Raw genomic sequence first — 27,210 nt, 5'->3', positions numbered from 1 at the left:
TGATTCTTCCTTCTTCAGCCCTTTACTTATCACGTCCCAGCTTCTCACTTCATTCCTCCTCCCTCACCCACCTTTTTCCTCAAATGGTCTCACGTATCACCTGCCTGTTTGTACACATTCCCCTCCCCACCACAATTTTAGTCTGGCTTTTGTCCCCTCCCTCTCCTGTCAAGAAGGGTCTTGGCCCGAAACGTCGACTGTTGACTCTTCTCCATAGATGCTGCCTGACCTGCTGAGTTCCTCCAGCATATTGCACGTGTCAAAGTCAAAGTACATTTATTATCAAAGTATGCATACTGCATGCAACTTAGAGATTTGTCTTCTTACAGGCAGCCACAAAGCAAAGAACCCCAACAGAACCCATTAAAAAAAAAGACCGTCCAACACCCAACGTGCAGAAAAGCAAAGAAATCGTGCAAACAATGAAAGCAAGTAAACAAATGAAGTTCACAAAAGTGAGCCCACAGTCACCAAGTCAGTAACCACCGCATCCGGTCCAGGAGCCCGTTAGTTACAGGCCAGAGTTCCAGTTCAGCACAGAGATGAGTAAACTTTGTGGAGGAACGAGTTAAACACTGGCTCGTCCCTCTCCTCGGACCCTGGCACCCTGACCTTTTCAATCCGACCCAGTGCTTAAACCGGCCAAACATTAGGCTCAAGGCGTCCAGCATCTGCAAAATGTCCTGTGACTATGTCAACCTTGCACAGCATAACTTAGTACAGCTCCTCCACCCAACTGGTCATTTGTCTGTGTTTGGCCCATATCTCACTACTTTCCTATCTACATACCTGTCAGAGTTACAGCTTAAATAATGTACCTGCCTCAACCACTTTCTCTGGCAGCTTTTTTCATACACCCACTATAACTGGGTGAAAACGTTGCCCTCGGGTTCCTACTAAATCTCTTCCCTCTCACTCTGAACCTATGTCCTCTCGTCCTCTCCTGGGAACAAGACAGAGTTCTTTCACCCCATCTATTCCCCTCACTATTTTATACTATATACACCTCTACAAGATCATCTCTCATCCTCCTCCATTCCAATGGATAAAGTCCCAAGCTGCTCAACCTTTCTTTAACTCAAGTCCCAGCAACATCCTCGGCGACAGTCTTCACCTTGGGAGAGAATGACTGACAGGCAAGGCGGAAAGTGGAATGAAAGACCAGTGTTCGGTGTAAGAAAGGTGAGGAAATGAAAGGACAAGGGTCTTAGAGAGGAACTGGTGAGCTGAAAGAGGAGAGAGAGGCGAAAGAGAGGGGAAGCAAAGGGGATATGGGAGAGTAATGTGACCACCAGCCTCACCTGCTGTTGTAGCCGACTCTGAGACAATGAGCTCCCGGCAGATAGGCCTCTGAGTCTTTCCCAACACTCTTTCTTGCTATTGGTGACAATCTTTCTGAGCCGTTCTTTGCCCACCACATCTAAAATGAGGTGCTCAGGCAATTATTGATTCCTTGAATCAATTTGTCATGAGAAATTTGAGCAGGGGCTCCCTAGCTAGGGTCCAGTTAATGGAAAGGTTGGGAATCCCTGAGCTAGAGGAACCTGACGCAATTTCTGATCTCTAAATCCTCGATAAAAAGGATGAGAAATTTTTGAAGATGACAGCGATGGTGTGAACATTCCTTACCTTGGGCTTGTGCACTGACGTTCCCTGCTCATCACTCCGCCACCACAGGTCCTTGAGCAAGGTGACCACATAGACCAGTTTGACCACCGTCCATTGATTGGTTTTGGTCCTGAATCCCCGTGCTTCACACACTGCCCACGACGGCACCACTACGTTACAGATAAAGCAGAATTGAAAAGAGGCTAATTAGATAAAAAAAATTACACTGAGTTCATTAACTTTGTTAATATTTATTTGGACCAATGCTCATTCCAAGGACTTATGGGTTAGTAAGTTACTTGGTCACATGGGTGTAATTGGGCGGTGCAGGCTTGTTGGGATGGAACGGCCTTTTACTATACTGCATCTCTAAATAAAGACGAGAGGTCAGCTGGCCACTATAAATCACGCCTTGTGTGTGAAAGACTGACAGAATCTGGGGACAGCTGAGGAAAATGCGAGGAGAATAAAATTGGGATTAATGTTAGATGGCTGTAAAATGGGTGGTTGATGTTCAATGCGCACATTGTGAGCCAAAAATTCAATTTCTTTTTAAGACTCTAGCACCACAAAATCTGGAACATGACCTCCGAATCCTCTTCTCCAACAGCATCATTAGGAACAACCTTTAGGAATCAACATCTTCCATTCTTGATTAATAAATTAAATACTTCATGGACTTGTTAACCCAAACAGAGCAATTGCAGCCCCCTGTGTACCAGCATTTGGCACAGAGAATAAGTGTTTCCTAGGTGTCTCCTCAGTGTAGTTCCACTGTTAATGCTTGGTGTTCTCAAAGCCCGTGTGTGGGTGCTGGAATTGAAGAGAACCATTGCATGTCCTCTTTTACAGTGGCCATCTATTTCAAGGGTTGTGCTGGGTGGATCCCAACCAAACACCTCCCTTTGCAACTGGGTCCTTGACTTGCTGACCAGCACACCACGATCAGTAAGGATAGGCAGCAACCTCTCCGCCACGAGTATCTTCAATACGGGTGCCCACGAGGCGACCTTCCCAGCCCCCCACTTTATTTCTTATACACTCCTGACTGTGTGACCAGGTACTGCTCTAAATAATGCTGAGTCAGAGTACAGGAATGATGCACCATCAATAACTCACTCTGAGACGTAAAGGCGAGATTTTGGCTTTTATTGACTGGAAGAAGGAACAAGCAGTGATTGACCACCATACTACATCCTGGAGACTGAGAGGCCGGGCTCAGACCTCCATCACCTTTATACAGGGGTCTGTGGGAGGAGCCACAGGAGCAGTCATCAGGGGGCGTGTCCAGACAGGTATATGTAGTTCACCACAAGGAAGAAGACAAAAAGCCTAATGACAAGAACCTTTCCCTGTGTTTCACCAAATCAAAAGAACTGGCCACTGACTTAATGAAGGGGAGGGGTACGATGGTGGGCCTAGGCACTACTTATGTCAACAGTGCCGAAGTCAAGAGAGTTGAGATCTTCAAGTTCCTTTGAGGAACCTGAAGCTGTCAACTCTATTGAACATCACCGTAATCCTGTCCTGATTCAACAGTGTAGATGACATGGCCAGGAAAACTCACCAGCCCCTCTATTTCCTCAGGGCACCAAATAAATTTGGCACATCTCCTTTGATCGTCACCTATTCTCAAGGATGCACCTCAGGTAGTATTTTATTTGGATGCATCACATCTTGGTACGGCAACTGTTCTGCCAAAGACTACAAGACACAACAGAGACTTGTGGACACAGCTCAGGATGTCACGGAAGCCAGCCTTCCATCCACGGAATTCTTGATGCCGCAGCAAAGCACCCAGCATCATCAAAGTCCGCACCTACCCCGGAAATTCTCTCTTTTCCTCTTCTCATCAGGCAGAAGACACAAAAGCTCAAAAAGTCAACAAGCTCAAGAACAGCTTCTCTCCCACTGTTATACGACTACTGCACAATGAGCAGCACAAAAAGCTCTGGAGGAATTCAGCAGGCTAGGCAGCATCTATGGGAGAAATTACTTCCTGCCATAGATGCTGCCCGACCAGCTGAGTTTCTCCAGCATTTTGCATGTGTTGCTCTGGATTTCCAGCATCCACAGAATCTTTTGTGCCTCTTTACACTAAGATCGAATCTTGACCTCACAAACTACCTCGTTATGGCCTTTCACCTATTGTCTGCCTGCACCGCACTTTCTCCGTAACTGTAACACTTGATTCTGCGTTCACTTAATGTTTTCCCTTGTACTACCTCAATGCACTAATGACATGAAATGATCTTTATGGGTGGCTTTTCACGGTACCTCAGTACACTTGACAATAATAAACTAATTTATCTTAATGTTTGAGGGACATCCAAAGCAGCAAACAGAGGGAATTTAGTGGCACTAACTGAGCAATCTTTTAGATGACCAAAACTGATACTGTGCAAAAGTTTCATTAAAAATAAGTTAATAAGCAATGCAACTGACATAGAGGAAACTATTACATTTTTATGTTTGTAGAAAACCAGAATATTTTTGTGGATCTGAACCAAAACAATAAAAATGAATGGAACAATTGCTGCACTAAACGTACTTCTGTATTTGTTGGAGTAACGTACCTCCCAGTGAACCTGTGACTACAGACATGCATCATATTTTGACAAGCAGCCAACAAAAGCAACACTTAGAGCCAACAACTCTGTAAAGTGCTTAAAATCTGAGCCTGGCATAGATAATTTACTAATTAAACATCCATTTAGCTCACTGGCCTTTCATTTCATGCCAAGAATAATCACTGTGGTGTGATTTTAAATAACTTGTCATTTAAAAATTATGATGGTGACAGTCTTTGATAGGACTCCTATTACCAACACAAATTCAGCAGCATCTTGGCAAAATACCATCATTAATTATGACATCCACTCTTTCAGTCTCTTCAGAACATACAGTAAAACCCATTCTTAATAAATCCTGAACACAAGAGGTTTTGCAGTGCTGGAAATCCAGAGGAACACAAACAAAGCGCTAGAGGACCTCAGCGGGTCAGTGCTGAAATGCTGACTGTTTATTTCTTTCCACAGATGTTGCTTGGCTTGCTGAGTCGCTCCATCATTTTGAATTAATAAATCTGAGTCTTTAAAACAAAAACAATGATTTGTTTTCAGATGACTTAATTTAAGTTTTGACGTCAAAAAAAAAATCTCCTCTGTTGTAGTCCTCAAATAGATTTGGGTTTAGATGAAAATTTAATGGGAATATTCACAAACTACATCTTATTAAGCCCAAAAAACACAACTATGGAGGTTAGAAATGTGAAATTAAACAGAATATGCTGCTAATACTTAGCAAGTTTGTCAGCATCTGAGGAGGAATAAGTAGAGGTAGCATTTCAAGTAGAATTGAGTGAAGCTCTGAATAAAAGTTCATCCTCCCAAGTTTTTAACCCTTGCTCACTTTCCACAGATCCCTCCTGAGGTATTAAATATTTCAAGTGTGCCAGTCAGTGGAGTAGTGGCAGCCACACCAGACTTTGAGGCGAGTTGTCCCAGTCTGGCCAGCTCTTTGAACACTTTCCACCCGTGCTGGGTTGAGTGTCGAGCTAGCAACTCGGGCTTGTAAAGCTAAGGAAACAACAAAAGGTTGCTCCCAATGCACCACAAGGCGCGGAGAGGAAGAACAACAAGTACTCTAAGGAATCTCCTCTTAGCATTCAAGTTTACCTATCTGTGGTTATTGGGTCATACAGTTTAATACTGACAAACGAAAATAAGAGTTTAATAATGTATCATGGATGTGATAGCAACTGCCATCATACTAATATGTAATTACAATTTCAGGAAGGAGTAAGGGAAATATGGAATGAACAGTAGGCATGGATGTATCTTTAAAATTAAGCAAGCCCTTACGTGCGATAATCAGAGCAAGAATATAGCTATTGTAATTAATGAAAAGATGCTAGAACCATTTTACTGAATAAACACTACAACCAAGGGGATAGAATAGATGACATCTGTTTGCTTGTCCATTATGCTTTCAGGTATAGAGTCCAAGTTGACTTTAACCATCAACAGTTTTGCAGAGAGAATAAACAATGGTGAATTTGCCCTCAACTATTAATGAGTCACATAATTTCTTCTATTTCTTCCATCTTTCATTGATTCTGTTATTGTTATTATTCTATAGATTTAATGAGTATGCCCATAAGAAAATGAATCTCAGGATTGTATATGGTGACATTTATGTATACTTTGATAATAACATTTATTTTACTTTATGTTTACCTATCCTCTTCCATCTTTTCACTTCATCCCCACTCAGCCATCCACCCAGCTGCCCCCTCACCTGGTTTCACCAATCACCTGCCAGCTTGTACTCCTTCCCCACACCCTCCACCTTCTTATTCTGGCTTCTTCTCCCTTCCTTTCCTGTCCTGATGAATGGTCTCGACCTGAAACATCGGTTGTTTATTCTTCTCCATAGTTGCTGCCTAAACTACTGAGTTCCTCCGGCATTTTGTGTGTGTTGCTTTGGATTTTCAGCATCTGCAGAATCTCTTGTGTTTATAATTTCTTCTAGTTTTATTAATTACAAATGTGATATCAAAAAATGAATTTTGCAAAATTCAGATAGGATGCAGAATGGAAAATCCAGCATTCTTGATTCCAAACCAAATTCCTCAATCCTCACCACTGTTCACTGAAGATCTGCGACTTATACCCTGCTTATCTTATGCTATCGGTTTTAACTTCTGGGTATATTCTAGCTAATTCGTTTCAATATAATGGAAAAATATCTTTCAATATATACTGACTGACACTTTAGGATTATTATTTACAGATCTGTGGCGATTTCTGCATGTGCCCGATCACGTCAGCCCTGTGAGAGATAAAACTCTTTAGATTTTCAGCTCATTGAGGAGATACTACAGTAATACTTTTTCATAACAAATAGATGGCGTGCAGTGTAGTGGTTAGCGAGGCACTATTACAGCTCGGGGCGTCCGAGTTCAGAGTTAAATTCCAGCGCTGTTTGTAAGGAGTATGTACATTCTCTGAGACCACGTGGGTTTCCTCTGGGTGCTCTAGTTTCTTCCCACGGTCTAAAGATACACTGTTTAGTAGGTTAATTAGTTATTGAAAATTGTCCTGTAATGAGGCTAGTGTTAAATTTGGCCGTTTTGTTTCTTTGGGCCAGAAGGGCCTGTTCCACACTGTATCTCTAAATGAATGAATGCATTAAAAAATTGTTTATTTTAGAAATTTATTTTAACAATGGCATCAATTATTACATGGTTTATTGTCAGATTCATGAAAACCTATCACAATTTAATGCATTAGCAGTGAAAATGAGCTGTTTGTACCTGTGCAGTAAAATAATACCTGGGAATGCCACCATTTGGAAATCCCCCTCCAAATCACTCACCATCCTGACTTGGAAACATGTCACTGTTCCTTCATTGTCACTGGGTCAAACTCATGGAATTCCCTCCCTAACAGCACCATGGGTGTACCTACACCTCAGGGACTGCAGCAGTTCAGGAAGGCAGCTCATCACCACCTTCCCAAGGGCAACTAGGGATGGGCAATAAATGCAGGCTTAGCTGGCAATGCCCACATCCCATAAATGAATAATAAAAAATTACAAAAAATAAATAAAATAGAAGTTTGTTTCAAGTTAACTTAAGAGCTCGTAAAGATGTTCACGCACTGTCAGGTGACAAAGAGTTTTGTCTACGGGTAATGGAATTAGATCCGGGATTTTGGTTGAATTCTACAGCAAGGGTTATTGATATTACTGAGTATAAAAACACTTAAGAGTTGATTTTCAGAAAGGGAATTATTAACTTTAACACCTATAAAGATGCAGACAAAAACCACTGACCTGACAAGATTTTGCAATGCATAACATTTTCATAAGAGAACACGTTTAAAAATGTACATTTCAGGAACTATTCTTCATGGAATAGCAAAAGTATTGCCTTACCCTGTCAGGGCCACAGACAGTGCCCTCAGCAGCTGGCATGAATTTTGTCTCACATCTTCGGCCAACTCTGTGACACCAAAGTGCTTTACAAATGTCCTTAATGATACAAAATCAATTCAATTACAAAGCATTCTGCCAGTAGAGAACAATCAACAAGAATGAATAATTGTTTCTAAACTTGGTGCTAAGGTCCTACAAATTAATTTTGAATTAACACCATCAAGGGACTTCTGTTGCAAAGAACAGGAAAAGGTTGGTTAGTTCAAATGTTCAAACTTTAGTCCGAACTTTGGCAAACTTCTATAGATGTGTAGTGGAGAGTATATTGACTGGGTGTGTCACACCTGTGTATGAAAACATCAATGCCTTTGAAAAGAAAACCCTACAATATGTAGTGAATACGGTTCTGACCATCATGGTTAAAGCCCTCCCCAACATTGAGCAGATCTACATTGTCACAGGAAAGCACGGACACCCACCACCCAGGACATGCTCTCTTCTCACTGCTGCCATCAGGAAGAAGGTACAGGAGCTGAAGGACTCGCACCACCAGTTTCAAGAATAGTTATTACTCCTCAGTCATCAGGCTCTTGAACCAAAGGGTATAACTTCATTCATTGCCCCATCATTGAAATGTTCCCACAACCAATGGATTCACTTTCAAGGACTCTTCATCTCATGTTCTTGATATTTATTGCTTATCTATTTATTATTATTATTTCCATCTTTGTGTATTTGCACAGTTTGTTATCTTTTGCAGATTGGTTGAATGCCCAAGTTGATGCAGTCTTTCATTGATTCTGTTATCGTTATTATTCTATGGATTTATTCAGTGTATCCACAAGAAAGCAAATCTCAGGGTTGTAAATGGTGACATATATTTACTTTGATAATACATTTACTTTGAACTTTGAAACGTCTAAGGATTTTGTTGTATCACCCTCATCTCGCCATGTTACAGACTCCCTCACTACTCCTCTGCCGAAATGCACCCAAATCTCTCTAAATATCATGCTTACAGTGTTCAAATTAACTTCAACAATTATAAAAGCATTGGTCTGAACAATCTGCCACTGGGTAACTAACACTAAGTATCGGCTGATAGGCTGGAGACAGGCTTCAATGGATTCAGTCCATATTCAATGGCTCGTTGGGAAAGTTGAGGACAAAGGTAATGTTAAAGGAAGCAGATAATGTGAGGAAAAGTGTATGAGAAAATTAACAGAGTTTTATAAAATATCATACTAAGAGGGGATAGCTCAGAGAGACTTAACAGACACTAAAAAACTGAGGTAAATATTTTAGCCATTGCTGCATATGGGGCATAAAAGACAGACAAGAGAGAGAGCAAAAGAAAATAATACACAGACACTGAGTCTATCATTAATTGACAAGGGTAGCCCAACATCTACACTCAACTTCCAACCTCCCAAACCATCACCACTTTAGTGACCGCTGAAGATGAGCTGTAGATCCATCGGGAGTTTGGATGATTGAGGCATTTTCAGCAATGCATGGTATTATTCCTGTAGGTGACAATTTCTGGAGACAAAGTCCAGGTCATGACTGGAAGAGTTACTACCCTTGGACGTGCCAGTGCAACACTTCCTGGCAGCTGTAGAGAGCAGGGACCTGTTGGACAAGATGCTCTGAAATAGTTCCTTCAACGAATACCTGATCAGTACAACTTGGGAAAGTGATCGCTGAGGCATGCACCCTTTCTCCGGGCATACAGCCATTTAGTGTTGTTAGTGCCTTCAAGGCCTTCTATATCATGCCCTCTGCATTCATTTAAATCTTTAATGAATTATTTGTATGACAAAGGAAACAAGTACTACATCCTGTAGAATTCACTGATAACAGCCCTTCAGAATGAAACACTGGTAAATCTGTAGATTCCTGCCATGGAGTCAATTTTGATCCAATTAATGTCAAAGAAGCTTTACTTTGTTGAAAATCTGCCATATAGGTCTTGTTTGGAAAATGGTGGGCATCTTCAGGCATGGTGAGGTTTTCTGGAGACAGATTCCAGGCCAGGGCTGGAACAGTCACTGTCCCGAGATACGTCATGGCCACTGCAGAGAGCAGGGATCTGCTGGCCAAGATTTTCTGAAGGTCCTTTTGAAGAGGGGCATATATTTCCCCGAAACATCTGGCCCTCCTCACTACCTCAAAAAACTTCTCTCCAAGTAGACAGAAACTTCCCTTAACTAATCTACATTTAATGTTCCCGCTTAATTTTTGTTTTTCTAAATGTTGACTCAAATTTTTCCTCAGAAATGATTAAAAAAATTTGACATTAATTAAACAAATTGGCTGTTATTAAAGCTTTTCTCTCTTTTTAAACAATAGTATATTGGTAATTCTCCAATTCTCAGGCAGCACTCTTTAAACCTAGGATAGAAAATAATGATCTGGGTTTCTGCAATTTCCTTTCATGCTTCTTTTCAGAGCTGTGATACATTTCATCTGGATCTGATGACTTATAAACTTCCAAAGATACTAACACTTCTTTTAGGATACTAAATATTGGTATCTGTGGAAACACTACTACATTTTCAAAGATTCTAACACTTCACTGAAGCGAAATATTTTCTCTTAATATGCCTTCTCACCTAATATTTCACATTCTTCCTCTTCAGCCTCACTCACAGCTGTAAGACATTCATAAAGAATCTTATCCACACTTTCAACCTCCTCTTTAGGTCTTGTCTCTTTCCTTAACCTCTAGCTTTTAATGAACTTCTAAAGTGTCATTGGGAGCATCTATGGGGTCTTTAATTAGGACTTGGCCCAAAACATTGACCATTTATTCCTTTCTATAGATGCTGCCAGACCTGCTGAGTTCCTCCAGCATTTTGTGTGTGTCACTCATGATTTTCAGCAACTACACAATCTCTTGTGCACATAAAACATCATTTATTTTGATGTTATTTGGCAGTATTTTTTCACGCTCTCTTTTTACTGACTTTAGATTTCACTGTTATATTTCCTTTACTTTTCTGGGCTTCCTGCTGCTTTTAGCTTTGTGAGTCTAAAATAACTTACTTTTGTTAGTCTCATTCTACTCTCTCATCTTGTCACCCAAAGGGCATGAGACTTGGCAGTTCCACTCTTGTTCTTTGTGGAAAAAAAAACTTTCCACAATGCTGCTCGACCTCAATACCTTTGCTGGCTCTGGTGCTGGTTTCCCTGCTGTGAAAGTACTGTTAACACGCCAGTTAATATTTATTAAATCTCTTATTTGGAATAATTTAGCATATGGCAATCAACACAAAAATAGTTAAGTATTCTCAGTAAAAAGCAATACAATTAAAGTTCCAGAGCATGTTCTTGCCTTTTTAAAATCCAGCCTGCATAGTCTGGCCTTCTCGCCAAATTGCCACTTGCATTGTGTGTCAGCATCGTAGAGTTCTCCTGGTAGTTTGTCTGGGTATCTGTATTCCTTTGCTGGCTTTGGTTCATCAGCAAGACAGGTTGCTTGGGAAGTACTGCATGTAAGTGGCATAAAAAATAGAGTCTGCAGTATTCACAACGCTAAAAAGACAACCTCCATGGCAAAGTGGGCACAAGTTCTTTAAAGTGTTGAACTAACAACGCAAAAAAACTTAAACCGAGAATCACTGTGATCATTTTAATTTCTTCCTTTGCAAAATACAAAGTATTTTAACATGTAAAATTCATGAAAATTATTGGCTACATGAATTTCTCCGTACAACGTAATTGGCTTAGACTAAATTCACACTGCATATTGATTTTCAAATACTCCTGATCCAAAGCTAAATATGATAATGAGCTATTTCATTTGGAACTGTTTTAACCTTTATCTTGGGTTACTTCAGTAAACAAGATGGAGCTTTGTTTGAGATTCATGGTAGCAATCTCACCTTTTCAGTAATTGTATAATATATCAGAAGGAAGGGCAGAATCTTTCAAGAGAGTCTAGATCATTTCATTAAATTAATTAGGAGGCCAATTCTAAGTTTAAAGTTTTAAATGACAGTTTGCTTTGTTTTATTAATAGTGCACATTTATCGGTTAAACCATTTTGATAATTCAAATTTTAATCAATATTTAGAAACCAAACTAAAATATACATAAATTTATACAAAACCAAGGCATAATACTGGAAAAACTATGAAAACATGTATTTTTGAGGAAGATGTGACAGATTCATGAAATGCATAAATCCCTATTTAATACTGAAGCAGCATTGACTTCACTGTGGTTTCAAAACAGCTTAAGAACAGATGACGCGACTGCAGAAGTTCCAAAACTTAAGGATGAAATCCACAATCCTGTCTGGGAAGAGAAGCATACACCAGAGGAGTTCAAAGATGCCATAATCATGAACATAGTCTGTTATAAAGAGAGGAAGCAAGACTAAATTTGGCAAATACAGGAAGTTCTCCCGCTGCCTGTCACGGAGAAAGTCATCAACAGGCACTGCTCCCTTTAAGCTGCGCGGGTGTGCGGCCACGCTGCAACTGAAATGCTCCCACGCACATAGACATTGTGGCTGCACAGCTGGAACTGGGCGGAGCTGGAAAAAAATTGCCGAGATGTGGAAGATTTTCTGTGTTGCACCCTTCAATTATAGGAAGACTGTGGAAGCTTTAGAGAGGATGCAAAGGAGATTTCCCAGGATGCTGCTTGGATTGGAGAGCATGTCTTAGGGGGATAGGTTCAGCAAGCTAGGGCTTCTATCTTTGGAGCAAGGAAGGATGAGAGGTGACTTGATAGAGTGGACAGCCAGCACCTCTGTCTCAGGATGAAATGGCTAATACAAGAGGGCACAATTTTATGGTGATTGGAGGAATGTACAGGAGGATATTTACACAGGAAGGGATTTATAGATACTTTATTGACCCCAAAGGAAATTACAGTGTCACAGTAACCTTACAAGTGCACAGATATAAATATTTGAAGAGACGTAGAAAGGAAAAAGTTACCTTAAACAGTCTAACAGGAGGGGATCATCACTTCCTGCCTACAGGTTGACTAATTATACAGCCCACTTGCTGGGGGTAAGAATGACCTCATATAGCGCTCCTTGGAGCAGCACAGTTGTTTTAGTCTATTACTAAAAGTGCTCCTCTGTTCAGCCAAGGAGGCGTGCAGAGGGTGAGAAACATTGTCCAGAATTGCCAGGATTTTCCATAAGGTCTTTTGTTCTACCACAGCCTCCAGCTTGACTCCTATAACAGAGCCAGCCTTTCTAATCAGTTTATTGAGCCTGTTGGCATCACACGTGTTGATGCCATTGCCCCAGCACACCACTGCATAGAAGACTGTACTGGTGACAACAGACTGGTAGAACATGTGAAAGAGAGGCCTGCATACTCCAAAGGATCTCAATCTCCACAGGAAGTAAAGGCAACTCCGCCCCTTCTTGTACACAGCCTCCGTGTTAGTGCTCCACTCAAGCCTGTCATCCAGGTGCACCCCCAGGTACTTGTAGGTCCTCACCACATCCACGTCCTCATCATCAACGGTAACAGTGCAGGCTTAGTCTTCCTAAAGTCCATCTCCTTTGTCTTACCAATATTGAGCTGCAGATGGCAGAAGAGTCCACCACCAGGGCTTTGCATTCATCCTCCCATCCTCCATTTATACACCTGACTATTGCTGGTGATGGTGTGGTAGAGGCAGAGGTAGTAGGGTCATTTAAGAGACTCAGGTATGCAAATGGATGGAAGAAAAATGCAGGGCTATGTGGGAGGAAGTCAGTTAGAAAGTCGGTGCAACATCGTGGGCCAGATGGCCTTGTACTGTCCTGTGGTGTTCTATCTTCTGAGTTGTTATCGAATGAATTAAAACCTATGTTGCATCTGGAGTGTTACAATAAAATGCGGAGATGGTGTTTGGCAAGCTTCATGGTGCAGCGTAGGAGGCCAAGAACAGGGAAATCAGAACGGGAGTTGAACCGAGAATGAAAATGAACAAGGTCACATTTGCATACTGAACAAAGGGCTGTGTGAAGCAATCATCCAAGTTGTATTTGGCCTCTACAATGCTGTGATAATGGTAAACTTCGGGGATTAAGTCAGGACCATATGTTGACAAGACTATTTCATCTTCTTCAATACTGTTACGCAATAGAGCTATATCTGAAATCCCCGTACTAAATAGCACATCGGCGCCAGGCATACTGTCCCACAGAGATGGTCGAGCATACTGTATGAAGTGAAGTCTTTCAGTCTGACTGACATCGTTCACTCTATTCCTCCACGGTAATGCAAGTGATGAGGAACGGAGATGTTGAACACTGTAGCAGACATAACCTGAGGGTTGTTGTCTTTAAGGGCCTCCACCATTGAGTTCATGGTTCCTCTTAAGATGTGCTGAGGTAGGTTCCTCTCCATTCTTTTTCGGGATGGGGATGTTTCAAGCATTGTGTTTACTTTTTTAAAGATACAGCAGGGCATCAGACCTTTCCGGCCAGACGAATCCGTGTTGCCCGATTGCACCCATGTGACCTATTAGCCTACTGACCTTTACATCTTTGGAATGTGGGACGAAACCAGAAGACTCAGAGAAAACCAATGTGGCCATGGGGAGAATGTACAAACTCTTCACTCTGAATTGAATCCAGGTCGCCTGGCGCTGCAATAGCATTACGGTAACCACAATGCTGACGTACCGTGTGCTTTCCAGAAAATGTTGGTGGTACACCACCTTCTTGAACTGAACTCTGGGGAAGGATAGTGAGTTCGGGATTTAAACCCCGTGTCTGTATGTTTCCAAGTTAATGCAGCGGATACAGGAGATGGTGTTGAAATATGCCTACTGCATTTTTCTTGCCTGTAAATATCATGGAGTTTGGGAGGTACCGCTAGTGTTCCGTTTCACTTAAACGGCTGGACGAATACTTGACAATGCTGGACAAAAACTGAAACTCCATGAGAAAGAAGCACGCGAGTCAGACTGCATAATTGGTCCAAAACAAATCAGTACAGGCAAAATGATTTGAATGATCAAAGGATTCATTTACACTGAGGTACACTCGACACTGGGGTGGCCAGACCACTCTCTTGGTGATCATCTGTAATCTGAGGTGATGCTGAATAGTTCTCTGACCCTTAGCTCTCCACATCACTCCTACGGACTCTGAGTAGTAGGCCTCCTATCTTGTTTCAGTACAATTCAACAGGGCCTCAGGGAACGGCGTTCTATCTATTTATTTATTGAGATACAGCCTGTAATAAGCCCTTCTGGACCTTCAAACCACATCACCCAGCAACCCCTGATTTAACCCTAGAGTAATCAGGGTACAACTTACAATGATCAATTAACCAATCAACCTGTACGTCTTTGGACTGCAGGAACCCAAGTGGTCATGGGGAGAACATACAAACTGCTTACAGACAGCGGTGGGAATTGAACTCCAGTTGCTAGTACTGTGAAGCATTGTGCTATCCGCTACAGTACTCTGCCGTCACTTTTGATCTACCATTTTGATCAGGCACCTTGCTGCCTTTTGGAATTCAATATTAATTTTAACCATTGTTCCCATTTTGCTGAATGTTCTGCTTCCAATAATGATGCTCTGCTGTTGGATTTTGAGCTTCTTCAAATCCATTATTTAATTTTATATTTGTTCCACATCAACCACATCTTGCCTGGATTCATCATTCCTTTTCTTGTTCAGCATCTCCTCCTTTCCACTCAATCACAGAATGTCCCTCTGCATCTATCGTCTCCTTTTTCCAACTCCTTGAAGACAGAATATAATATGAATGGTAAGACTCTTGGCAGTGTGGAGGACCTGTGAGCTATTGGGGTCCGTGCCCATAGGACACTCAAAGCTGCTGTGCAGGTTGACAGTGTTGTTAAGGAGGCATATGGCGTGATGGCCTTTATCGACCGTGGGATTGAGTTCAAGAGCTGTGAGGTAATGTTACAATTATATATGATCTTAGTTAGTCCCCACTTGGAGTACTGTGTCCATTTCTGGTCATCTCACTACAGGAAGGAAGTGGATATTATAGAGAGGGTGCAGAGCAGCGTAAACAAGGATGTTGCCTGGATTGGAGAGAATGCCTTATGAGAATAGGTTGAGTGAACTCGGCCTTTTCTCCTTGGAGCGACGGAGGATGAGAGATGACCTGATAGAGGTGTATAAGATAATGAGCGGCATTGATCCCTTGGATAGTCAGAGGCTTTTTCCCAGTGCTGAAATGACTGACACAAGAGGGCATAGTTTTAAGGTGCTTGGAAGTCAGTATAAGAGGGGTGTCAGAGGTAAGATTTTCACACGGAAGGTGGTGGGTGCGTGGAATGCACTGCCAGTGACAGCGGTAAAGGCAGATGCAATAGGGTCTTTTAGGAGACTCTTAGATAGATACATGGAGCTTAGAAAAACAGAGTTAAGTTCTAGGCAGTTTCTAGAGTAGCTTGCATGGTCGGCAAACATTTGGGCTGAAGGGCCCGTAATGTGTTGTCGATTTCTATGTTCTATGTTCTTTTCTTTACCTTGTTACCACTGGAAAACTGTTACATTTTAAAAGAAGTTTATTTATTGGAAAAGTTAACTCTTTTTCTCTCTTCCTAGATATTGTCTGGTAAAATAAGTATTTCCAGTATTTCCTGTTTTCATTATGCATTCTAGAAGTGCGATTTTATTTATAACCCACTATCGTGGATTCCAGTTAATTGGGACACATTGGGATGAGTACATTTTGGCCCAATTAAGCAGCAGCCACAATTAGCCGAAGTTTCACGGAAGTAGTTAAAACCGTATTAAAAAGACAAAATACAATTTAACTGAGTAACAAATTATGTATTTAAATGAAATACAGAACAAATTTAAACACTAGCAATACTACTACAATACTATAAAACTGTAGTTCCTAATAGTTATCGATGGAGGAATTCATCCAGTGTACGCTGCCATGTTCTTTTGATTGACTGAGAACATATCAGTGTTGACACCTTGTGCAGATAATGGACTGCCTTCATTCAATTAATTCGATGATTGCAAGCTCCAAATCTTCTCTTTCATTGTAACAGTCAAGATGATTGCTGATACCTTCAAAGTCTTTGTCATCCAACCGTTGAAGTAGTGAATCATTTTATTTTCACTCTTGGCCATTTCTGGCATCTCCAAGCCTGAATGCTTGAAACCGCAGTGAGTAAAACAATCCTAAGTTGTTTTACTGGTTATTTCTTGCCAACAATCAGTGACAAAAAACACTGCTTTTTGAACACAAACACACACGACTGTCACTATTTTAAAACCATTCACTTTAACCGCAGTGTAGCATCTAATGGCTACACAAATGCATGTGACTGATGTTAGTTAGAACCTGTTCACCAAGTTTCCTGACCCAAGTGGCATAACGTCCTAAATAATGAAAGAATCCCGGCAATTTTCCTGATTAGTTTTTATCCTTTAATGATTATCCCCAATAGGTAGCTGCCCTGATTAATCAATTGTCCAGCTAATTGTAATCCACTGTATTTGTCTTTCATCCTTGGTTGTCAGAAATACATACGGTACTAAAAATTGATATATTTGCATACTCAGGTACCCTATAACTGAATGTTTGCATTATGGTCTCAGGAATTTCAAAAATCAGACAATTACCCCTTAAATAAACTACCACAGTTCTTCCAAACAATTGATTCAATTTGGGCTTCCCGTTTTAACATATAAAACTATAAGCATAATGCTTAAGGCATGTAGTAAATCAGGGCGATACCTCAGAAACTTGTAGAGATACTGTCGACTGCAGGCTGACCATGAGAAGACTCCATTGTGACCAGCAAGTGTTGGTGACATGATGTTACCCTCAGACTTTTTGCACACATTTCCCTCTCCATCGTGAACCATGCCAAAACTAGAGGCAAAAATAAGAAGTTTCAGTTAAAGAAACGAGCCCTTTGCATAAAACCTTCAGATTCAGGCAGTAAGTAATTCCTAGCTATTATGTCTACTTTCTCCAAGAGAACCACAACCTTGAAGTAAAATTTGGAGGCTTGCGTGCCTCAATGGCCTGGAGGGATATCCTGGCTGGAGTCAAGGGCTTATGCTCTTGGTAGCGTCATTCACACCAGACAGGGTAGAGGCGAAACTACGAGTGGTTGAGACCGGAAGCGCAGCCTAATAGCGGAGCGCAAACCCATGATCGTCTCCAAATCTCGACCCGATTAAAGCATCGAGCAAGACTGAGCTCAATGAGTACGAGAGCGGATGGCGAGAAGGTGTTGAGCGCCCTCTACCTGCACTAGATGGGCTTCCCTCCCCCCCTCCCTCTCGCTGCAGGAGTCTTGGGTCTTAGGCAACATTTGATTGGTGCAGTCTGTAGACTGGACTCATTTTTCGAAGTCTCTGCAGTTCATGTTGTCTTGCATTTCCGGTTTCTGGTTACTTCTTTCTCAACTGCTGTTTTGCGCAATTTTGGTCGGGGCGGACAATGAATGACACAGCGCTAAATTGAACGGAATTGAACACCCCGAGACTGTTTCAAATACACTGCAGCCTGATGCTTAATATTCTGTGCATTATTCATTCATTTTTGCCGTTTGCACGATTTGTTCTTTTTTTTGTGCGTTGGGTCTTCGATGCTGTTTTGAACAGGTTCCACTGTGTTTCTTTGCTTTGTGGGAAGATGAATCCTAGGGTTGTATACTGCATACATACATTAACAGTAAGAGTGCTTTGAACCTTTGAAAATGATTTAGCACAGTTTAAAAACATTAAGTACAATAACTCGAGCACTTTCTTCCCACAAAATTGGTGACCACAATCAAACAAGGGGGGGGGGTTGTTATTCATAAACTGGCCCTCCCAGGAGGAAAGCCGAGAGTCAGACGCCAAGTATGTCCCATCGTCAAGCCACTTCTGGACTCAATGGTCATGACACCCAAGCTAGCTTCAGACTTCCACGTTTGGTCAAGTATATCTAGCAGTCAGAGACATGCTGTGGCCCAGCTGGCTGTCAGGTCTCAATCAACTCAATGGACCCAACACTTCATTCACTTGAGACACAAAGCAAGTTAATATAAATATAAATGTCCTTTGTTCACTGCTCAAAGGAACACTGACAATAAATTTCTATATGTAATTCAGCTTAATCAAAGCTTCTGCAAAATAATTTAGGATTGAGTAGCATTGTATGTTGGGTGACAATGATTTGGCAGCCTATTTTGGCTAAGATTGTATGCCTTTCGTTCTTAAAGGGCATTTTGTTCTCATGCCCTTTCTTGGATCTCACTAAAGAGAAAAAAAATTAAAGAACATTATCACCCATTATAGTGCTGAAAGGGAATCCAACCGTGTCAGGGCAGCAATAAGCTACCAACCAGTTTGCTCCTAAAACTTTCATTAATGGGAACTAATGTATCATATTCTTTGACAGCAAGGCAGTTCTGTTTCTAGTCTGTTGTACTTGGTTCACTTCAGGTCAGGCCACAGATGAATGGCGCAGGAGCCAGAGGAAGAATTTTAAAGATGAAAGTGTTTCCAAAATGAGGATTCCTATTTTGGTACAGTTCCCTGGACAGAAATTTGTACAGTGCCGACCGTACTGGTAATTGAAAGTACTGCACTTTCGTGCACTCAAACGTTGACATTTTCACAACTTAGCAATTGTTATATTGGTTTTTACCAGTCTAATTTTTTTTTAAACATTGACTTTAAAAAAAGTTTGGAAGACTTTTAACATGTCTACTTTAGTTTCTCTATGCATGTCCAGTGCTTTCTGTTAAGAATGAAATCCACAGGAGCAATAGATTTTATACTTTTAAATTCTTATTCTTACTTAAGAATTCTTATTTATGAATTAATATAACCATAATTTTGAATAACCAATATTTATGAATTAATATAACCATATACAACCCTGAGATTTATTTTCTTGTGGGCATACTCAATAAATCCACAATGGCCATAATAGAACCAATGAAAGACAGCACAAAATAGGCATTCAAATACTTCGACATTTGATCTAATAATTTACTATAGCTTCATGAATGTTGTTAATAAAAGTTACACAAGGCACAGTACTTGTCTGTTTAGATACACCAGGCATCAGGGGAGCTTTACCAAAACATTTACAAGATTATTCATTTTAAAAACACTTCCCATCTTTGTCAACCTTCCTCTGGCTCCTGCACAACCATTGTGGCCAAACTCGGCAAGAACTCACAATAACATGCTGGAAGAAAGTATGAAATTACAATTTCTGATATGGTGCGGGAGCTTCATTATAAGTAAAATGAAAGTGTGAAAAAGGTATCCTGTAGTTATTCAGACGACAGATGCTGGGAAAGCAGCCAGTAAGATTGATAATTCAATATTAGAGCTGGAAGTTATCAGTCGGTCAGGCTGCAGCTATGAACAGAAAAATAGAGTTACTGCTTCATCAAAATCTTATTTCTGCACCTTCAGGTCTTATAGTTTTGTTCTTTTACTTTTTCTTCTGTATTTCATGGTTATCTGGAGAAGATGAATATCAGAGTTGTATTGTACATGCATACTTTGACAATAAAATGAACCTTGAATAGATTTCTGGCTGGTCTTAATTCAGAATTAGCTTGCCTAGTGGCCGATGGGACTCTCTATAATGGGACCTCTGCTCTTAGTGATATATAATACTGGGGTTCGATTCCATGATGGTGTGGGTTTTTATATTTCTAGTTAAGAGTTAGAGCACAGTAACAGGTCCTTCTGGCCTAATGAGCCCACACCCAATTACACCCATGTGACCAAGTAAGATACTAACCTATACATCTTTTGAATGTGGGAAGAAACTGGAACACACAGAGGAAATCCACGTGGTCAGTGGTTGCGCACAAGCATGAGTACGCATGTGGCTGACTTACACATGGTCCAGGGCGTAAAACTGGTGTACTGCATCCCAGTGTTTTGCATCAGCAACCACGCGTTCAACATCAGTAAGGCCAAAGAGTTGATTGTGGACTTCAGGAAGGGTAAGTGAAAGAAGCATACACCAGTCCTCATCGAGGGATCAGCAGTGGAAAGGGTGAGCAGTTTTGTGCTCCTGGGTGTCGGTATCTCTGAAGATTTATCCTGAGCCCAACGTTCAGATGCAATTCTGAAGAGGGTACGCTCGTGTCTGTATTTCATCAGGAGTTTGAAGAGAGTTACTTACTACTCGTTACGACACTGGGGTTTCGGGCAACAATGAAGGCCTCCCACCTCTGTCTGTCCATACCATCATACACAGGCATAGAAGGATTCTTCATTGCTGTTTCCGTCACAATTTTTTCTGACCTGTCAGGGTTGTTAGCCCTGAGCTGAACCCTCGATCCTGGAGAACTGGTAGACCACTCTTAGTCTGTCCTCTACCCTTTGACCTGCTTGGCATGGGTGACCCTACCAAGTGCCAAAGCACAAGGACTTGACTCCAGCCAATGTAGCTCTCTGGGTCATTGAGCATGCAAATCTCCAATCCCTACGCAAGGTTGTGGTCCTCTTGGAGGTTGAAGAAATTTGGTATGTCACTAAACTCTAGCAAATTTCTACAGATGTATCATGGAGAGCATTTTAGATCATTAGACCATAAGACATAGGAGCAGAATTAGGCCATAATTAGGCCAGTCGGCTTCACCACTCCATTATGGCTGATGCCGGATCCCACTCAACCCCATACACCTGACTGGCTTTTGACTGGTTGCATCACTGTCTGGTACATTGAGGCCACTGCACAGGGCATCTTCGAAAGGTGATGCCTCAAAAAGGTATCATTCATCATTAAGGACTTCGCACCAAACAGCACATGCCCCCTTCTCATTGCCGCCATCAGGGAGGAGATGTAGAAGCCTAAAGACATGCATTCAATGTTTTAGGAACAGCTTCTTACCCTCCACCATCAGATTTTGGACCGACAATGAAGCCATGAACACTACCTCACTATTTTCTGATCTCTTTTTTCACTACTTAATTTTATATATAATTCCATTTATTATTATTATTTATAGTATATTTTATGCATTGCACTGTACTGCTACCATAAAACAACAAATTTCATGGCATACAGTACATCAATGATATTAAACCTGATTCTGATCAGAAAGTGAGTTCCATTTCGTCCCAGAGTTGGTCTTGCTGGTAGTCCAACATAAAACCCACTTATTAATTTTTTGCCACATCTTAGCAAAGTTACAGCAGCAGAACTGAAGTCACTCCCAGGACACTCCCGGAACAATTTCATAACAGCTACAGGTTCATGAAATGGGTGGATACCACTTACTTGCCAATAAAATCTCCAGTATTTTAATCTGTGGGCGCCATGGTACAGAAAGCTCAGGCCTCAGTCACTGGCCCCTTGTAAAGCAGCAGACCGCAGTCACAGAAACAAATTACATCTTTCTTCAATGACCCTTTGTCTGGGAGTTGGGAGGAATAGCCGGTCGCTCAGGGTTTCTGTAGGTCGCTGTTAATGTTCGCTGCGATGCACATTTGGAAATGGTGATCAATGGCTTATGCTCCCCGGGGGGGTGGGGGGGGGCTACAGTTCCTCCTGTGTCAGCCACTGAGGAACAGAGAATGGGACAGAGAAGCTATCGGGGGGGAAAAAAACTCTCACCACAAAATACAGCTCAGCATTTTTCTCATTTGGCTTTTGATATGGTGAGAGTGAATTCCACGGAATTTCTTCATCATTGCTGCTCTGCCCGAGTAGAAAATTAAAACCCAATCTGAATCCAAACTAAGCCTGACGATTTAGAATTCTTCCTCCGAGCTGACCAGACAATTAACATAAAATAATAACCCCAAACTGCTGCTGCTCAAGTGCAGCAAGTTTAATAAAGCTGGGAGGAAGCAATGAAAAGATGTTTATTTTTATGGAAAAGTGATGAGTGTTGACATATAAATCAGCCATGATGGAATGGCCCAGCGGACTCAATGGCTCGATTTTGCTTTGATTTTCTGCAGACAGAAAACGCAGAATGTGTCATTCTTCCATTAAGTGATAAATGCTGAGAAAAAAAATTTAGACACATGAGAAAATGATCAAATTATAATCTTGCAATATAGGAATTTCACACTTGTTTGTGCGACTGACCTTGTAAATTTGGCACTCTGCCTGGAAACTTAATCTATTCAAGAAAATCACTCTTGGTACTGTTTTACTTTCAGTCAGTCCCATCTATGTACATAACCAGTTGAACAAATTTGTAGATTCACATATCTAAAGTAGATAGCTCAGATCCTTAGAATGAAATACAATGAAGGACAGCCATTTATAGATGAAGTTTGGACTGAGAATCTCGGAGTAAATAAGCAAGCACTGTTGATAGAAGAGTCTCCTGGAATTTACCACTATAACAGCCATGCCAAACCCTTGGTGAGTCTGGAATAATTGAAATCCTGCTTACTTTCAGCAAAAACAAATGATTAGTATTAACACCACATCATTGCCTTATGGCAGATTGTCACATGGCACTTTACACAAGTCTGCAGGCAGGGTTCGAAGCAAGGACAGGAGGAAGGTAGTAACGTTAGCAAAACTCTTTCTAAAGCAAGTAAAACAATGGACATCTTCAGGTCCTCTCTGAGTACATTATTCACCATAGGGAAAAAGAGAGGATGACCATAGCCAATTTTACTAATTTTAATCCTGTTAGCAAGAACTACTCTTGGTGATGAAAGAGCAGCATGGATCCGAAAACGAGCAGAGTAAACAGAATTGATTTGCATGGTGTTCTATGAGGCAGGAGGGGGACGCAGTGCCATTTCAGCCGGTGCCTGTATTCTCCCTGTGACTGCATGGGTTTCCTCTGGGTGCTCTGCTTTCCTCCCACAGTCCAAAGACGTGCAAGATGGTAGGTTATTTGATCATTTCCATTTGTCCCATGACGAGGCTAGGATTAAACTGGGGGATTGCGGAGCAGCTTGGCTCGAAGGGGCGGATGGGCCCAGTTTGTGCCGTATCTCAATCAATCAATAAACAAACAAACAAGCTACCCTCAGTCTCCGTTTCTATGAGGAGTGAAGGAAGCACAGCACTTGAACTATACCTAAAACCTCAGCTTTCAAGGCTATTAAAGGAATACAACATATTAACCAGATAACTGAAAAGGACTGATCTTGGAAATATATTTTTAAATGGATGACACTTATATCTTGCATACCAGAGATGTCTGGTAACTTCAAATGCAGAATCAAAAGCTATTGAAAGATGTGATGGTGAACTTACTTGTGTCCAGACTCGTGAGCGATTGTAAATGCCAGCCCCAATCCCGTGTCTTCATTGATAGTACAACTCCGATACTTGCTGCACATCCCACTGATAGGTGCGAATCCTATGGAGTGAAACAACCACAACCGTGAGGCAGTCGGATTTGAATACAAGACTAGAAGCCATTTTGAAAGATAATTTCACTTTTGAGAGAACCAGATTATGAAAAGCAAGGATGTAACGATGAGGCCTCACTTGGGGTACTGTGAACAGTTTTGGGCCCCTTATCTAAGAAAAGATGAGCTAACGTTGGACAGTGTTCAAAGGAGATTCACAGAAAATGATTCTGGGCTTGAAAAATAAAGGATCAGACTCAATGGGTCAAATGGCCTAATTCTGCTCCTATATCTTATGGAAATGTGGTGAACTACATATACCTGTCTGGACACGCCCCCCTGCTGACTGCTCCTGTGGCTCCTCCCACAGACCCCGGTATAAAGGCGATTGAGGCCCGAGCCCTGCCCTCAGTCTCCAGGATGTAGCATGGTGGTCAATTGCTGCTTGTTCTTTCTTCCAGTCAATAAAAGCCGATATCTCGCCTCATGTCTCGGAGAGTTATTGATGGTGCATCAGGGAAGGATTATCATATGAGGAGGTTTTGATGGCTCTGGGCCTGTACTCACTGGAATTCCGAAGAACAACGGGGGATGGCATTGAAACCTATCGACTGCTGAAAGGCCTCAGAGTGGATGTGGAGAGGATGTTTCCTATGGTGGGGCAGCCTAAGACCAGAGGACACAGCCTCAGAATAGAGGGATATCCTTTCAGAACAGAGATGAGGAATTTCTCACTCCTCAGAGAGCAGTGAATCTGTGGAATTCATTGCCACAGGCTGTGGGGCCAAGTCGCTGGGTATATTTAAGGCAGAGGTCGATAGATTCTTGATTACTCAGGGCATGAAGGGACACTGGGAGAGGGAAGTAGATAGTGATGAAATAGTGGAGCAGACTCAATGGGCCACAATAGTTCCTATATCTGAATTATGGTCCAAATACTCAGAAAAGACTTCCGCTTTTTAATCCTCGACCATTAAAGATTTGTTGTTTATTTACTTCCTGCTACCGTGGGTGTGGTGAACTAGATATACCTGTCTGACTGCTCCTGTGGCTCCTCCCACAGACCCTGCTGACTGCTCCTGTGGCTCCTCCCACAGACCCCTGTATAAAGGCGACTGTGGGCTGCTGCTCTCCCTCATTTTCCCCAGGATGTAGTGCTGTTTATTCTTCCAGTCAATAAAAGCCGATATCTCACTTCCTAAGTCTCAGCGTGAGTTATTGATGGTGCATCAGTGGGATGACAAAAAAAGCTCTTGGTTCATAACGTAATACAATAACTGACTGATTTCTTTTGAAATAAATTCACCTTTTTATCCCGTTTGGCTGACAACCTCTGCAAATGTTTCATATAAAAACTTCTCATGCTATTTTTTTTTCATGTATATTTCAAAATTAGTTAATTTCACCTAAAGTATCGCAAGGTTCATTTTTCCACGAACAGATGTCGAGGCCTGTCAGCAGGATGGCGTGATCATGGCGACTACCGTCCTTGCTCACCAATCCCGACTGCCACTGACAGAAACTGTTCAGAGTGCGGTCGGCATGATGATTTATTGAAAGACCTGGCTGTGGAAGAAAAAGGCAAAGCAGAAAATATGTGAGTTCAAAGGAGATCACAGGCCGGCCTGCCACATCTTTTCCTATTTAACTACTGAAATTGTGATGTGTCAAGTGTACTGTGATGAAGACAGCAATTTCTCTGAACAATCTTTTAATGTTTATTGAATTCCTCGGAGTTCAGAGATTCTGCAGATGTCAGAAATCCAGAGTAATGTGCACAAAATGCTGGATGAACTCAGCAAATCAGGCTGCGTCTGTGGCGAGGTACTAACAGTCGACGTTTCGTGCCAAGGACCTTTGTCAGGACTCTGATGATCTATCTCGGCTCAGAACGTCAACTATATATTCTTCTCCCTAGATGCTGCCTGACCTGTTGAGTTCCTTTAGCATTTTGTGTCCCGTAAATGCTGAGTTTTGATTTTGTGATCAATGCTGAACTATACAAACTGGCCTTGTCTGAATTTCTAATGGAAGTTGCAACTATCTTCAAGTAAGCAATGCACGCAGGACGACAGGCGCATATTTAATTTTATTTGACTTTTACAAAAGAGTATCAAAGTGCTTTTTAAAAAATCTACTTACAAGGCATGGGCAGAAATGGCTATGCTTTATTATCTTTCCTTAACACGAACTAAGGAGACCGTTAAGAATCAATCTCTCTCGAGGGTCTGTGGTCACATATTGGTCAGCCCATGTAAGAATAGGGCAATACCTATGCCATCCAATTTCTGAATGGGCTTTGAACCAATGAACACTACATTTTTTATTTCTATTGTTGCACTACCTACTGTATTTAATTTACCATATAAATACATATATTATGTACACACTTACTATAATTCACAGGTTTTTTAAAACTGTATTATTATATATCACATTGTACTGCTGTGACAAAGTCAACAAATTTCACGACATATGCTGGTGATATTAAACCTGATTCTGAACCTATTGAATAGCAAATTTCATTTTCTGATGGACCCTCCTGATCCGGTTACAACCACCAACGATACCACCTACTTAATTTCAGATTTATTCAAATTCTTAGATTTAATTTCTTCAGCTTCCATCATGGGATTTAAGCTCATGTTTCTGGATCCCAAAATCTTAATGCTTTTCCAGTGATATACACACTGTAACATCATGACTATAGTGCATAGTTACAAGATTCCGGACCTTGGATTGAAAGCACTGTTAGAGTGATTAAAAGGAATGGAAATTGGAGCTTATTGAACCTGTAAATCATCACACTTGCATGAATTAATTGTCAACATGCAAATAAACTTTCATATTATATTACTGAATTTGAAATGGATACCTGATCTTCTTCCAGAAGGACCATCCCAACTATCACAATATTTATGTTGCCTCCTATTGTGCCATCTTTGAACAGGGTGGACACCTTTATGGGGCAAAAAAAAATCAGGTTTATGCCGCTGTCTGCAAGATAATGTACTCTTCTACGATGAGCACCAAAAAACGAAAAATATTTTTCACCTCTGTTGTATGTGAATAATATAGACGGGCATTTGATTGGCACTATGGAGATGGTAGGCTGAAGGATATGTATCTATGCCTATGAGAGCTAGTTATGCCAATCACCAAATACAGTGCACTCAAGTGTGATTCAATTTTTTTATAACATTTTCAAAATAAACTTTATTTGCAAGTTAAAAAAATGTACAAGTATAAACTGTGAACCTTTTCATTTTTTACAGTCATAGTCAATACTTTCCATACTGTTCCATTACATTCCTACACATCAGTCGCCTGGCTGTCACTCATGTGGCCCTCTCAGGTGGTACACAACCACAATTATAGAGGGGCTTTTTTACCCA

General features: G+C 41.3%; 1 protein-coding gene across 1 annotated transcript in view; it reads right to left on the bottom strand.

The window, feature by feature from the left end:
• Nucleotides 1–27,210, bottom strand: part of adamts16 (ADAM metallopeptidase with thrombospondin type 1 motif, 16) — a 194,209-nt gene that overhangs the window by 74,792 nt on the left and 92,207 nt on the right. Inside the window, exons 6-12 of the mRNA XM_073024361.1 lie at nucleotides 26,691–26,774; nucleotides 25,222–25,381; nucleotides 23,718–23,823; nucleotides 17,253–17,390; nucleotides 10,886–11,039; nucleotides 7,549–7,644; nucleotides 1,630–1,778 (exon numbers count right to left, since the gene is read on the bottom strand). Coding sequence (XP_072880462.1) covers nucleotides 1,630–1,778; nucleotides 7,549–7,644; nucleotides 10,886–11,039; nucleotides 17,253–17,390; nucleotides 23,718–23,823; nucleotides 25,222–25,381; nucleotides 26,691–26,774 — 887 coding nt within the window. The remainder of the gene's footprint in view (nucleotides 1–1,629; nucleotides 1,779–7,548; nucleotides 7,645–10,885; nucleotides 11,040–17,252; nucleotides 17,391–23,717; nucleotides 23,824–25,221; nucleotides 25,382–26,690; nucleotides 26,775–27,210) is intronic.

This window comes from Hemitrygon akajei, chromosome 20 (genome assembly GCF_048418815.1).
Source record: "Hemitrygon akajei chromosome 20, sHemAka1.3, whole genome shotgun sequence".
Taxonomy (NCBI): Eukaryota; Metazoa; Chordata; class Chondrichthyes; order Myliobatiformes; family Dasyatidae; genus Hemitrygon; species Hemitrygon akajei.
Note: the sequence above shows the minus strand (reverse complement) of the source record. Positions and strands in the feature narration are given on the sequence as shown.